The sequence below is a fragment of the Elephas maximus genome, chromosome 17, assembly GCF_024166365.1.
Source record: "Elephas maximus indicus isolate mEleMax1 chromosome 17, mEleMax1 primary haplotype, whole genome shotgun sequence".
In the NCBI taxonomy this organism is placed as follows: Eukaryota; Metazoa; Chordata; class Mammalia; order Proboscidea; family Elephantidae; genus Elephas; species Elephas maximus.
In genome coordinates this window covers 29,520,765-29,533,028 of record NC_064835.1, presented here as the reverse complement: position 1 = coordinate 29,533,028, position 12,264 = coordinate 29,520,765, and the positions used below count along the sequence as shown (strand labels likewise).

The following is a 12,264-nucleotide window of genomic DNA, read 5'->3' as shown; positions in this document are numbered from 1 at the left end:
CACCTGGGGCTACCAGAAGCTGGAAGAGACCAAGAAGGATCTCCCCCTAGAGCCTTCGAAGAGAGAGAGCATGGCCCTGCTGACACCCAGAATTCGGACTTCTGGCCTCTGGAACTGTGAGAGGATAAATGTCTGCTGTTTAAGCCACCCAATTTGTGGTGCTTGTGGTGGCAGCCTCGGAAATGGATACCCCAGTGTCGTTACTCGGTGCTAATGAGTCCATTCCAACTCATAGGGACCCAATGTGACAAAGTAGACCTGCCCCCAGGGTTGTCTTGGCTGTAATCTTTACCGAGGCAGATCACTCCATCTTTCTCCCACAGAGCTGTTGGGTAGGTTTGAACTGCCAATCTTTCTGTTAGCAGCCAAACACTTAACCACTGCACCACCAGAGCTCCTTACCCTCAGTAAAGCCAGAGAAACCACATGAGCGGAACCAGGGCCCAAACCAAGGGGAGGGCCCAACTTTAGAGTCAGATAGACCTGGGTTCAAACTTCTCTGTCCCTTAGCTGTGTGACCTTGAGCAAGTTACTTAACTCCCAAGAGTCTTGTTTTCCTCATTCATGAATTATTAATAACTACCGAATATAACCGGGAATAAATGAGCTCGGCTCTGGTCTGCCTGGCCTTCCCTGCCTCATCAGGGGACCAGAGGCTCTCGAGGTAAGGGGCTTCATATCTGGCTCTGAGACCTAATCCTGGGTCAGGAGGAGACTCCTGGTAGAGGGCATGGCCAGGCAGGGCAGAGGTTTCCCTCAGACCAGAAGACCCATGGCTGGTTCTGTCTTCCTGGACCCAGAGGGGAGATGGGGGAGTCAGACCCAGGCCACATGTGGCCCAGCTTGTTCAGGATGCCCAGAAACTGTGCCAGCCCCTCCCCACAAGAGGCTCACCAGGAGGACAGCCAGTGGACAAACTCAGCAGGATGTAGGACTTGGCCCGGCAAGTTGGAGACTGACCGTGCAGGACAGTGCAGAGGTGAGTGAAGTGAGGAGAGAAAACCCAGGCCCCACCCTCAGTGTTTAAAGCCCTCCGCAATATGCCTCAGCCCACCTTTCTAGACTTCCTTCCACAGAGCCTGTCTTCCAGCCACACTCAATATCCACTTTGTCCATTCCTACCCCAGAACCTTTGCTCACACCATTCCTTCTGCCTAGCATGCTCTTCTCCCGTCTAGAGCTAGCCAGTTCTCAGCACCCCCTCTGGCTGAGCCCTAGTCCCAGCCCCTCCATGCAGACCTCCCTGGCCAGACCAGCCGCGGTGGAAGCTGGGTGCTCTCTGTGTGAGCATCCTGTCTGCCCAACCACAAGGGCTTCCGAAGGACTGAAATGGAGTCTGGCACAGCTTCATACTTCAGCTTTCGTCCAACGTCCAGCCCATTCAGCAAGTCTGTATGAATCTCCTGCTATGGGCTTTTCGCCTTCCATGTGGGAGACCGGGGTTCAATTCCTGGCCAAGGCACCTTACGCGCAGCCACCACCCGTCTGTCAGTGGGGGCTTGCGTGTTGCAATGATGCTGAACAGGTTTCAGCAGAGCTTCCAGACTAAGACAGACTAGGAAGAAGGACCTGGTGCTCTACTTCTGAAAATCAGCCAATGACAACCCTAGGGATCACAACTGTTCAGTCTGTAACTGATCATGGGAAAGGGGCAGGACCAGGCAGCATTTTGTCCAATTGTGCATGTGGTTGCCATGAGTCAGGGGTTGACTTGACAGCAGCTAACAACAACAACAAAGGGACCAGTCACTGTGACAAGTGCCAGGTATAAAAGGATGATTTTGCCTTGCTTCTGAGGACCTTACAACCCAAGAGAACAGACAGAACCGTGAACAGATTATAACATGGCAGTGGAGAGAGGCAGAGGGGATCACAGGAGTAGAGAGAGTGTTTGGTGACAATGGTCACCTACAGTCATACCCTATAAGAATTGCCCAGATCCAGGTGCAAACCCCAAACATGGAGAAACTCTCTAACACCACCTACTCCATCAGTGTCCCCTCTCCAGGGCCAGAGTGGCACAGCCTCCTTTGCACAGCCCCTTTTGGCCGCCTTTCCTCCCTCCATCTCTGTCTCTCCGGTTCTCCTCCTGCTCCGGTTTCCTGCCTGATCCTGTGCCCCATCTTGTTCATGAGCAAAGTTATTGGTTAAATTAGAGAGTGGTTACTGGGGACATAGAGCACTGCTGAGGAAAGGCTCTATAGAAATCTAATAAGTAAATCAGAGGGATAGAAGCTCAGACAACAAACAGGAGGACTTGCAAAGATGAGGAGCTGCAGCCCCAGGTACCTGTGAAAATCATGATTGACAGGGCAGCTCAACTCCCCCGGCCCTGGTGGGACTGAGAAAACTGGATTCCATGCTCACCTTTTGGGGGAACTGACACTCTCCCAAGTGATCAATCCTAAGGGCTCTTGGTGCAAATGCCTGGAGACTCATGACTGTTACCTGTATTAGTCTCCACCTGTTCATGCCCCAGGACCCCCGATGGCCGCTGGGAAGGGAGGCCCTCTCATTCAGAGACATTGGCATGCTCTGGCAAAAAGACCTTCCCTGGCTCCTGCTTCGTGGGGGTGGCATGTGTTGGCGGACAGAGAATGGGTTTTAGGTTTGGATTCAGATTCGGCTCTACCATTCTCTAGCTCTGTGACCTCTTGACGATGGCGCAGCTTTTCAGGTCCTTGGTGTGTGCATCTGCAGAACTGAGGAAAGTTCCTGTATCCAGGTGTGGTGAGAATAAAATAAGAGAATGTATGTAAGGCATCTCATGGGCAGAAACTTGCTCGTGGAAGGTTCTCAACACATCTCAGGGTTGGTAAGCCCAGACCTGTTGCTATATAAAGAGCTGCAACTTTCACCTCTCCCAGATGCCGCCTATTTGCTGAGCCAGGGCCCCAAGGACCCAGTACTCAGGAATGGTGGGCCACATGCCTTCAGAGAACTCTCCGTTGGGGTGAGGCAGATTCTGAGCCACACAAACCCTTCCCCCAGGGCCTGCACAAGCTGCATACACACACACCCACACATACACACTCACCCAGACACCCACATGCCCTCAGACCACGGGCTGGTGACACATGCTTACTGCTCACCACAAGCACCTGCCACCCCCCATATTCTTGCCCACATAAATGCGAGTACACGCCCCCACTTGTATGGAAGGGCCAACACACCAGAGTTACGTCTGTGGGGAAGTCAACACCAAGATCCAGGATCGTCATGTCTTCTTTCCTAGACACGTGAGGCAAGATCTCCTTCTCCTCTTCCCAAGACACTGAGGAAGGACCAGGGAAGAAAGGCAGGGCCTTCAAGGTGCACAGAAGCCAGCATCCCAGACCCCAGACTTCCCAGAGAATCTGGAATTGAGAGAGTTATCAACCCAGCTTCTCACTCAGCTGCTCCCTGAAGACAAGGTTCTGGGATGCTGGTTGCCAGGCAGGACCTTGTCTTCATCTCCTAGTGCCACTGTCACAGAAATACCACAAGTGGGTGGCTTTAAAGAGCAGAAATTTATTTTCTCACAGGTCAGAAGGCTAGAAGTATGAATTCAGGGCACCAGCTCTAGGAGAAGGCTCTCTCTGGGGGTTCTGGGGGAAGATCCTTGTCTCTCCCAGCATTCCTCCGTTCCTTGGTGATCTTCACATGGCATCTGTCTTCCCCTGTTTGTGCTTGCTTGCCTTTGTGTCTGGTCTTCTCCTTATACAACTCAGAAGTGGTGGCCTTATTAACATAAGAAAGAAAACCCTATTCCTGGATGGGATTACATCCACAGGTATAGAAGTTAGGATTCCAGCACACATTTTGGGGGACAAGATGTTGTGGTGCTGAAGGAAAGGGTGCCCAACTAAACAGAATGGGGAGAGAAGGCCATGGAGAAGGTGCTCACCAAGGGCGTGTTGAACAGTGCATGGGGAGTGCAAGAGTCCCTGATAGAAGGAACAGGGAGGTCAAGGGCACCGAACTGGAATCAGTAGAGCTCATGCCCAGAGCTATGATGTTGTTGTTAGTGGCTCTGATTCACGGAGACCTTATGTATAACAAAATGAAATGTTGCCCAGTCCTGCACCATCCTCACAATTGTTGGTTTGTTTGAGTCCATTGGGGCAGCTATCGTGTCAGTCCATCTCATTACTAATTAAAGGTTTCCCTTGTTTTCACTGACCTTCTACTTTACCAAACGTGATATTCTTTTCTGGTCATTAGTCTTTCCTGATGACATATCCAAAGTAAGCAAGATGAAGTCCTCGTTTTTAAGGAGCATTCTGGCTGTACTTCCTCCAAGGCCGATTTGTTTGTTCTTCTGGCAGTCCATGGTATATTCAGTATTCTTTGTCAATACCACAATTCAAAGGCATCAGTTCTTCTCCAGTCTTCCTTTTTTATTGTCCAGCATTTGCATGTGTATGAGGTTATTAAAAAGACCATGGCTTGGGTCCCGGCACAGCTTAGTCATCAAAGTGACATCTTTACTTTTTAACACTTTAAAGAGGTCTTTTGCAGCAGATTTGCCCAATGCAATACGTCATTTGATTTCTTGACTGCTGCTTCTATGAGAATTGATTGTTGATCCAAGTAGAACAAAATCCTTGAAAACTTCTATTTCTATGCAATCTCAAAACTATAAGTGGCTCAAAATGACTAGCCCTATACTGGGGACAGGGAGGGTCAGGAAACAGAACTGGGGAGGCAGACTGATCTGATCACCCCTGCCATCAGGACGCTCATGGAATTGGTAAATTCCAGCTCTGCCAGTGGGTGACGTTGGACAGATCATTTCCCTCCTCTGAGCTTTAATGTACAAGGTTGAATGGAGTGATTTCTAAAGGTTCCCGCCAGTCCTAACATTCTGACACTTCTGATTCATGAACGAGATCAAATACGTCCACAGGACCAGAGGCATCAGAAAGTACACAAACAAACATGGGCTAACCTAGTGCAAACAATGAAGAAGTGATAAAGACAGAGACACCGGCCACCCTGGGAAATACATGTGGCCTTATGTTCAGCCTCCAGAGCCCTGTGGTCCTGCTCCCCAGCCTTCGAGGAAAGAGGGAAGGCCCCAGTTGCCCTTGGGAACCTCTCACCCTGTGCAAGCTGAGGGCCCAGCAAGCAGGATGGAAAGAAGCAGACGGGGCTGCCCCTACATCTGCCCTGTGCCCGCAGAGCCTCCAACACTCAGAAGAAACTTACTTCATTAAAAAGTGGTAGGAGCCCTCAACTCCCCGCAATCAGCTTCATTACTCAGCCATAGTCACCAAGGAAGGGGAAGTCTTCAGACCCAACAAATCCTAAAGCCAGGGGACCTTAGAGATCCTTTTGGTAAGAGGTTCTTAGTTTGGGGAGAAGATGATGGCAGCCAGGGTCTTGTCCCTGGAAAAATGAGTCCATATTCAGTTTTGCATGCAAATTCAGAAGAATATAGGAACCCCTAACTGATGCCCCATATATCTCCTTGAACACCAGGTTATATCTCCAACCCTGCCCTAGATCAGACTCCTTACTTTGCAAATGAGGAAATGGAGACCCCAGAAAGACTAGGTGATTCACCCAAGGTCACTTGGCTGATTAGAGCAGAGCCAGGTCCCCATAAAATCAGACCAGAGTCTGCCCCAGCAGAGAGAAGCCTAGGAGGGCATCAGACCACTGGGACCTGGCCAGCGCTGGCCTCTAGAAGATGCTGGACTCAGTGCTGAGAAGGGAGGAGTGGTGTCTTAGTTTTCTAACCCATTGCCATCAAGTTGATTCCAAATCAAAGCGACTCTATAGGACTGGGTACAACTGCCCCATAGGGTTTCCAAGGAGCAGCTGGTGGATTCAAACTGCTGACCTTTTGGTTAGCTGCTTAAGCTCTTAACCACTGCACCACCAGGGCTCCATGCTTAGTTATCTATGGCACCTATTATAGAAATACCACAAATGGGTGGCTTTAACAAATTTATTTTCTCGTAGTTTAGGAGGCTAGAAGTCTGAATTCAGGATGCTGGCTCTAGGGGAAGGCCTTCGCCCTCTATTGGCTGTGGGGGAGGTCCTTGTCTCTCTTCAGCTTCTGCTCCTGGGTTTCTTCGCAGTCTTCACATGGGATAGCATCTATCTTTCCCCATCTGTGCTTGTTTGCCTCTGCACCTAATCTGTTCTTTTGATATCTCAAAAGTGATTGGCTTAAGACACATTCTACGCTTATAAGACCTTGTTAACATAATAAATTACATCCACAAGAATAAAATCAAAAACCAAACCTACTGCCTGCCATCAAGTCAATTCCAACTCACAGCGACCCTATAGGATAGATTAGGGTTTCCCCATGGGGTTTCCAAGGAGCAGCTGCTGGATTCAAACTGCAGACCTTTTGGTAAGCAGCTGAGCTCTTAACCACTGCACCACCAGGGCTCCATCCACAAGTATACCCGAAAAACCCCGTTGCTGTTCAGTCAATTCTGACTCATAGTGACCCTATAGGACAGAGTAGAACTGCCCCATAGGGTTTCCAAGGAGCACCTGGTGGATTCAAACTGCCACCAGAGTTTGCTCCACAAGTATAGGGGTTAGGATGTACAACACAAATTTTGGAAGGACACAATTCAGTCCTTAACTCAGGGCAAGCAGGATCCAGGATCCCAAGTACTCCGCCTCTGAGAAGGGGTAATCCCCAGAGCATTCAGCATCTGCTGCCCCCCTGTCTGTGGCAGGGGATGACACTCAGGTGTGGCTCCCTGACCCAGCGCCCTCTGAGCACCCGGCGAGTGGGTGTGTCTCGCTCACCACAGAGAAGGGCCCTCTTAGGCAGAGCTCTTACAGTGGCCCACATTTTTACCCCCACAGTGTGACCAGGAGGCCTGGACTTGAGTGCAGCCAGTGTCTGTGAGTGAGAGCCTGTGCTCTGAAATCAGGCCCAGATCCAAATCTCAGCTCAGCCACTTCACAGAGGAGCTGACATTCAGTAAGGTAGTTACCCCCTTCCAAGCCTCAGTTTCCCCATCTGTACGATTAGGATCATCATAGTGTCTCTTCATAGGCTTCCTGTAAGAATTAAGTGAGATCATTTACGTAAAGTGCTGAACACCATGCCTGGCAATAAATGTTAGCTGTTGTAATCGCACACTGCCCGGGGGTCCCTGGGATAGTAGATGCTCCCTGTCAGGATCCCACACTCAGCTCCTCATTACCACCCAGGTAGCGATGGATAAAAAGAACTCCACCTTCCAGAATTTTGAGTGTTTGCCAAAGAGTGAGTGCAGTATGTGGCCTCCAGAGGAGCCCCAGAAAGAATTTGCCGCCATTAGCAGACGCTGTTCAGGGAGAAGTTGTGAGTTCACCCCCTCTGGAGATTTACAGACAAGTCGTGACTCTTCTGGAAGGATTAACTGCCAGCCCTGGTAGGAGGGAGCTCAGGGAGGGAACCACAGGAGCTCTCATGGCCACCCACCTGCAGGCTTCTCTGGCTGGACCTCACAGCTCCAAGTCAGGAAGAGCAGGTTGGGTGTGGAGGGTGGTGATTCATGTGAAATGAAGCGGAAACCACAGGTGGCGGATCTGAGTCAAATCTATGAAGGTCTAGATGCCAGAACCAGGGTAAACAGACCTGTCCCCAAATGTTAGGGCTCAGCAGTGATGGGCTGCTAAAGCACTCACTCAGGAGGACCAGAGAGGGCGAGAGCAGGAGGCTTTGCCAATTTTCTTGGTGTGCATACTCCCACCACGCTGATTTGAGCTTACCAACGTGGCATCACCAAATGCAGAACCTGTGCCACTGGCTGCAGCCCAGGCCAGCAAGACAGGAAAAGGGATGCCCACGCCAAGTTCTGTGAAGAACCAAGCCTATGCCCTGGACACGTTGCACAGAAGGAACGTTCTTCCTTCTATTTAGTTGAAAACTGTCTCCTTGTAACCTCCGCCAACTGGTCCTAATGCTTTCCTCTGAAGCACAGCAGCCATCCCTACCTGCACAAACCAGTTCCCTCACCTGTGCCTGTTGTGGCAAGGCTTCCAGACCCTTGCTATCCTGCCCCCCTTAAAGTGCGGCTTACACAACTGGGACCCTCCCATGTGGGCTGAGCGGTGTCAGGGAGAACCTTCTATCACCTTCTTGAACTGGAGATGTCATGAGAGGATCTTCCCGTGGATCTTTGCATATTTGTTCTAACGCCATAACTAGGTAATGAGACCCCAGGGGTGGGTCTTAACCGCCTTTCTACCCCCAGTGCCTCGGATGTGGCCTGTGTTCACTCTGCAGTCACTCAAGAGTTGCTGGCGAGGTTGACAGCGATCGTTTTCAGAACTGTTGCTCCCAAGAGCCACTCCTCCGGTTCTGAAAAACAACCAACCTTGGACCTAATGGGACCTTGGAAGCCAGGAGTGGCGGATCCCGCTAGGACAGCCACTAACAACCCCTTTCTCCGAGAGCTGAACATAGCTGTTCCCTGAGCTGCTGTGGGTATTACCTTAACTACAACAATATACCAGGCACTATTCGAACTACGAGAGCCCTGGTGGTGCACCAGTATGCACTCAACTGCTAACCCAAAGGTTGGCGGTTCAAACCCACCCAGCGGCTCTACAGGAGAAAGACCTGGTGATGTGCTGCCGTAAAGATCACAACCTAGGAAACCGTATGGGGAAGTTCTACTCTGTCACGTGGGGCCGCCATGAGTGACAATTGACACAGTGGCACCTAACAACAACATTCAGACGACAGAACTGAAGCCCTCAGGCTGAGCTGTGAGCTTAGAGTATTTTATTCTCGGCTGGCTTCTAGCACATTCCTGTTCTTTATCAGGTTGTCATCGTTGTTTTTATAACTACTATCTCTGGGGCACTTGCAGTGTGCCCAGCCGTGGGTGTGTACACTTGGGAAGGTTACGGAAGTTCACTTCCCCTCACCCTCACCTCCCACACTCTAGGCCTTTGCCAGGTATTTTATATACATTATCACTAAGCCTCACCACATCCCCATGAGATCTCCACTGTACAGCTGGAGGAAACTGACCCCCCAGTGGACCCCTCACATCAAGAAGCAAGAGGTGCCTTGCAGGGCCGCACACCTGTGTGAGAAGTCTTAACAGCTGTGAGGTCAATGTGTCAGTTTCCTGCCCTGGCTTCTCTTGGCCTCAGGAGCCGGGAAGGGGCCTGGCATTACTGTCTAAACTTTTAAGCCCAGAGAGCTTGGGATATCCTGCTCACCAGACCCCTCAGCTTAAAGGACCTCTTTGTCTCAGACAAGACCTCCTCGCTGTGGTCTCTGACCAGGCAACCTTCTCCTGATGGACAAGAGGAGTAAAACCCCCCACAGTCCAGGTCCTGGGCCCCAGCCTCTCTCACACTGCAATGGCTATCCTCCAAGGACTGGCCAGAGCCTGAGGCAGGGGTCTCTGGGGGTTCCACGGGCAAAGCAGCCAGAGCAGCATGCAGATCCTCACCTTTCACCAGCACTGAAAACCTTGTGAACTTGGCTGCTCTGAACAGACCCAGGAACTGTCATTGTGGACCCAGGTCTCTACCCTCGATCCCTACTACAAAGAGAAGCATTAAACATCACATGAATGACCAAACAAAAAGTTTGGTGGGGGTAGATAGGCAAGGTAGAGGTGGGGAATAAATACTAATTTCTCAACAAAGGAGATTAAGTCTAAAGTGTCAGCTTGAGTCTTTGGAAGTCCCTCCCATTTTCCCACTATAATACAGGCACATGCATGCATGCACACACATGCTCACTCCCTCCCAGCCTCCCCTAGCCTCTGCTAAGCTGCCAAGTCAGATGGTCGAACGGGGTCACCTGTCTGGGGCTGGGCTGTTGATGTGCAGGGTTTATGCAGCCCCTCACATGCCTGTTAGTAATCAGCCTCCCACTGGGCTGGCCTTGGGGTGGGTAAACGTCATGTTGTTATTAAGCGATGGCTGGTGGCTCAGAATCACTCCCCTGGATCTGTGTTAGGCTGAATCCTTAATCAAAGCTATCAGGGTCTCCTTCGCCCCTTCGCTGCTGAAAGGTTATCATTGCAGAGGAGAAAGAAGGTTTGATTTTTGTTGCTGGCCCCTCTGCTTGGAGCTGGGGTTCTAGGGGAGTGAGGGAACCTTGGTTTTGGCCCAAGCCTTGTGTTCAAATTCCACCTCTGCCATTACCAGCTGGGTGACTTTGAGCAAGTTATGGAGGCTTTCTGACCCTCAGGGTCTTCCTCCACTAGGCCCTTAGGGTGTTGTGAAGGTTAAAGGATACCCTGTATTTGATGAGTGCTTCTTAAATGGCAGGAACCCCTGGGTAGTGCAGTTAATGCACTCAGCTGCTCACCGCAAGGTTGGAAGTTGGAGTCCAGCTAGAGGTATCTTGGAAGAAAGGCCTGGTGATCTACTTCTGAAAAATCAACCATTGAAAACCCTATGGAGTGTAGTTATGCTCTGACACGCATGGGGTCGCCATGAGTCAGAGTCAACAGCAAATGGTAAAAACTGGTCTTAAACTGCAAAGCCCTGCAGCTGTGTTAATTGCTGATATTCAGCCACAATCTGGTTTCCACCCTGTTCCACCCAAGCTCTAGTTCCTCAGGATGACACCCCTTGTCCAGCAGGGGGCGTCCATGGCACTCTCCAGAACTGGGTTGTCAGTTGGAACCCATGCAGAGGCACCTTGGAAGACAGGCCTGGCAATCTGCTTCTGAAAGGTCACAGCCCTGAAAACCCTATAGAGCAATTCTACTCTGCACACATGGGATCACCATGCATCAGAGTCAACTTGATGGCAACAAACAACCATCACCATAGGCATCTTTGGCAAGAACGAGGGTAAAATCAAGGATAAGACCCTAGCCATGCCTGGCAGCTGGACAAGCTTCCCCTGTGGCATTCACCTTCACTGTTTCCCGGAGACATGCCCTGAGCAGGAGTGTTGCGGTCTCGTCCTGTGGACACGCTCAGCCCTCCCGTCCGCCCCTCCTCTCCCCACACTCCAAGTTGGAGAGACTGGCTGCATTTGAACTGCCTGGGTTTTGAAAGCAAAAGAGATGTTGGGCCAGGGCCCCCATCTAGCTCTGTGGATAGCGAGATAAATAATTAATAAATAAATAAATACAGATAAACAAAGCAAGCCTCCAATGAGTTTGAATTGCTGCCGTGCTGAGAGGTATCTGGCAGATTCCACTTAATTATAAGATACAGGGCTGTAATGGGGTGTGCGAGGCTCAAGGAGGGTTTCAGTAATGGGAGGACAGCAGGATTCCCTCCCTTCTCTGCTGGGGCTTCTCCTAACCCCACCACCCGCTTTCCTTCCATGCCATGTGGGCTGGGGTGAGCAGGCAAGGCAAGGACTTCCTGCTTTGTATGCTGCCCTAGAGGAGGAAGTCTGCACCGCTGGCCCCCTGCTCCTTCCCTGCCTCACTCCCCGGGGGACCAGGTTACAAGGCCCTAATGTGCAGACTTATGCACTCACCCCCCTTCTGCCCCCAGGGGAGGCCGCACTGGTTCTGGGTGGACAAGAGCCCCTCTGCAAGGCCCCGCACAGCCACAGTGTGAAGGAGGCAGCTGTGACTGTCTTTGGCTGGGGGCAAGGACATGCCCATCACCTGGCCCCCCTCTCTGCTGCCTTTCTACCCAGAAAGTGGAGGGACACCCTTTGGCCATTAAGGCTTAACCCTCCCCTTTCCACCCAAGGACCCTAAACTCCCTGCACTGCCCCACCCTGGCCCCCAGACATTTTCCCTTCCTTCTGTCCACTTCCTTGTGCTGAGTGGGAGTGGGGGTCTGCCCCTACCTCACCTCACTCATAGGGCCTGAGGGGCTCGGGAGTAGACACTGGGCATTGCTGCCTGATTCCAGGGCTAAATTCTTTAAAGGCAGCCTGTGGCCCTCATGAGATCTCTCAGTTAATCCTCGGCTTTTAGGATTTTATTCTAAGTAGTCTAGAGGATGATTCGTAAGTAACTGGGGTGCTGCTCCTGCAGGTGCCCCATCCTCCCCCAGCCACCTCGCAGTCTCTCCCCGGAAGGCAGTTCTTCCTGCTGCACTCCCCAGGAACAGAGAGACCGGCATGAACTGACTCTCCAGCCAGTGCTGCTCCCAGGAGAGCTTCTCACTGCCCCAACCACCTGCAGCAATGCCTCCACTGGGCTAGGACCCTTCAGACGTGGTCACCTGGCTGTTGGCACAGCATCCAGACTGCATCCTTCAAGGGGGAGCGCCATTCTGCGCTCTGGAATCAAACGGGCTTTAGTTTTAACCCTGGCGCCTCCACCTCTCAGTTCTCTGACTTCAGGAAGCTTGCTCACCTTCTCTGAGCTT

At 51.4% G+C, this 12,264-nt stretch overlaps 1 protein-coding gene across 1 annotated transcript in view; it reads left to right on the top strand.

The window, feature by feature from the left end:
* Positions 1–735: 735 nt before the first annotated feature.
* The window catches only part of KIRREL3 (kirre like nephrin family adhesion molecule 3), a 173,328-nt gene continuing 161,799 nt past the window's right edge, over positions 736–12,264 (top strand). The window contains exon 1 of the mRNA XM_049857550.1: positions 736–979. Coding sequence (XP_049713507.1) covers positions 808–979 — 172 coding nt within the window. The 5' untranslated portion in view covers positions 736–807. The remainder of the gene's footprint in view (positions 980–12,264) is intronic.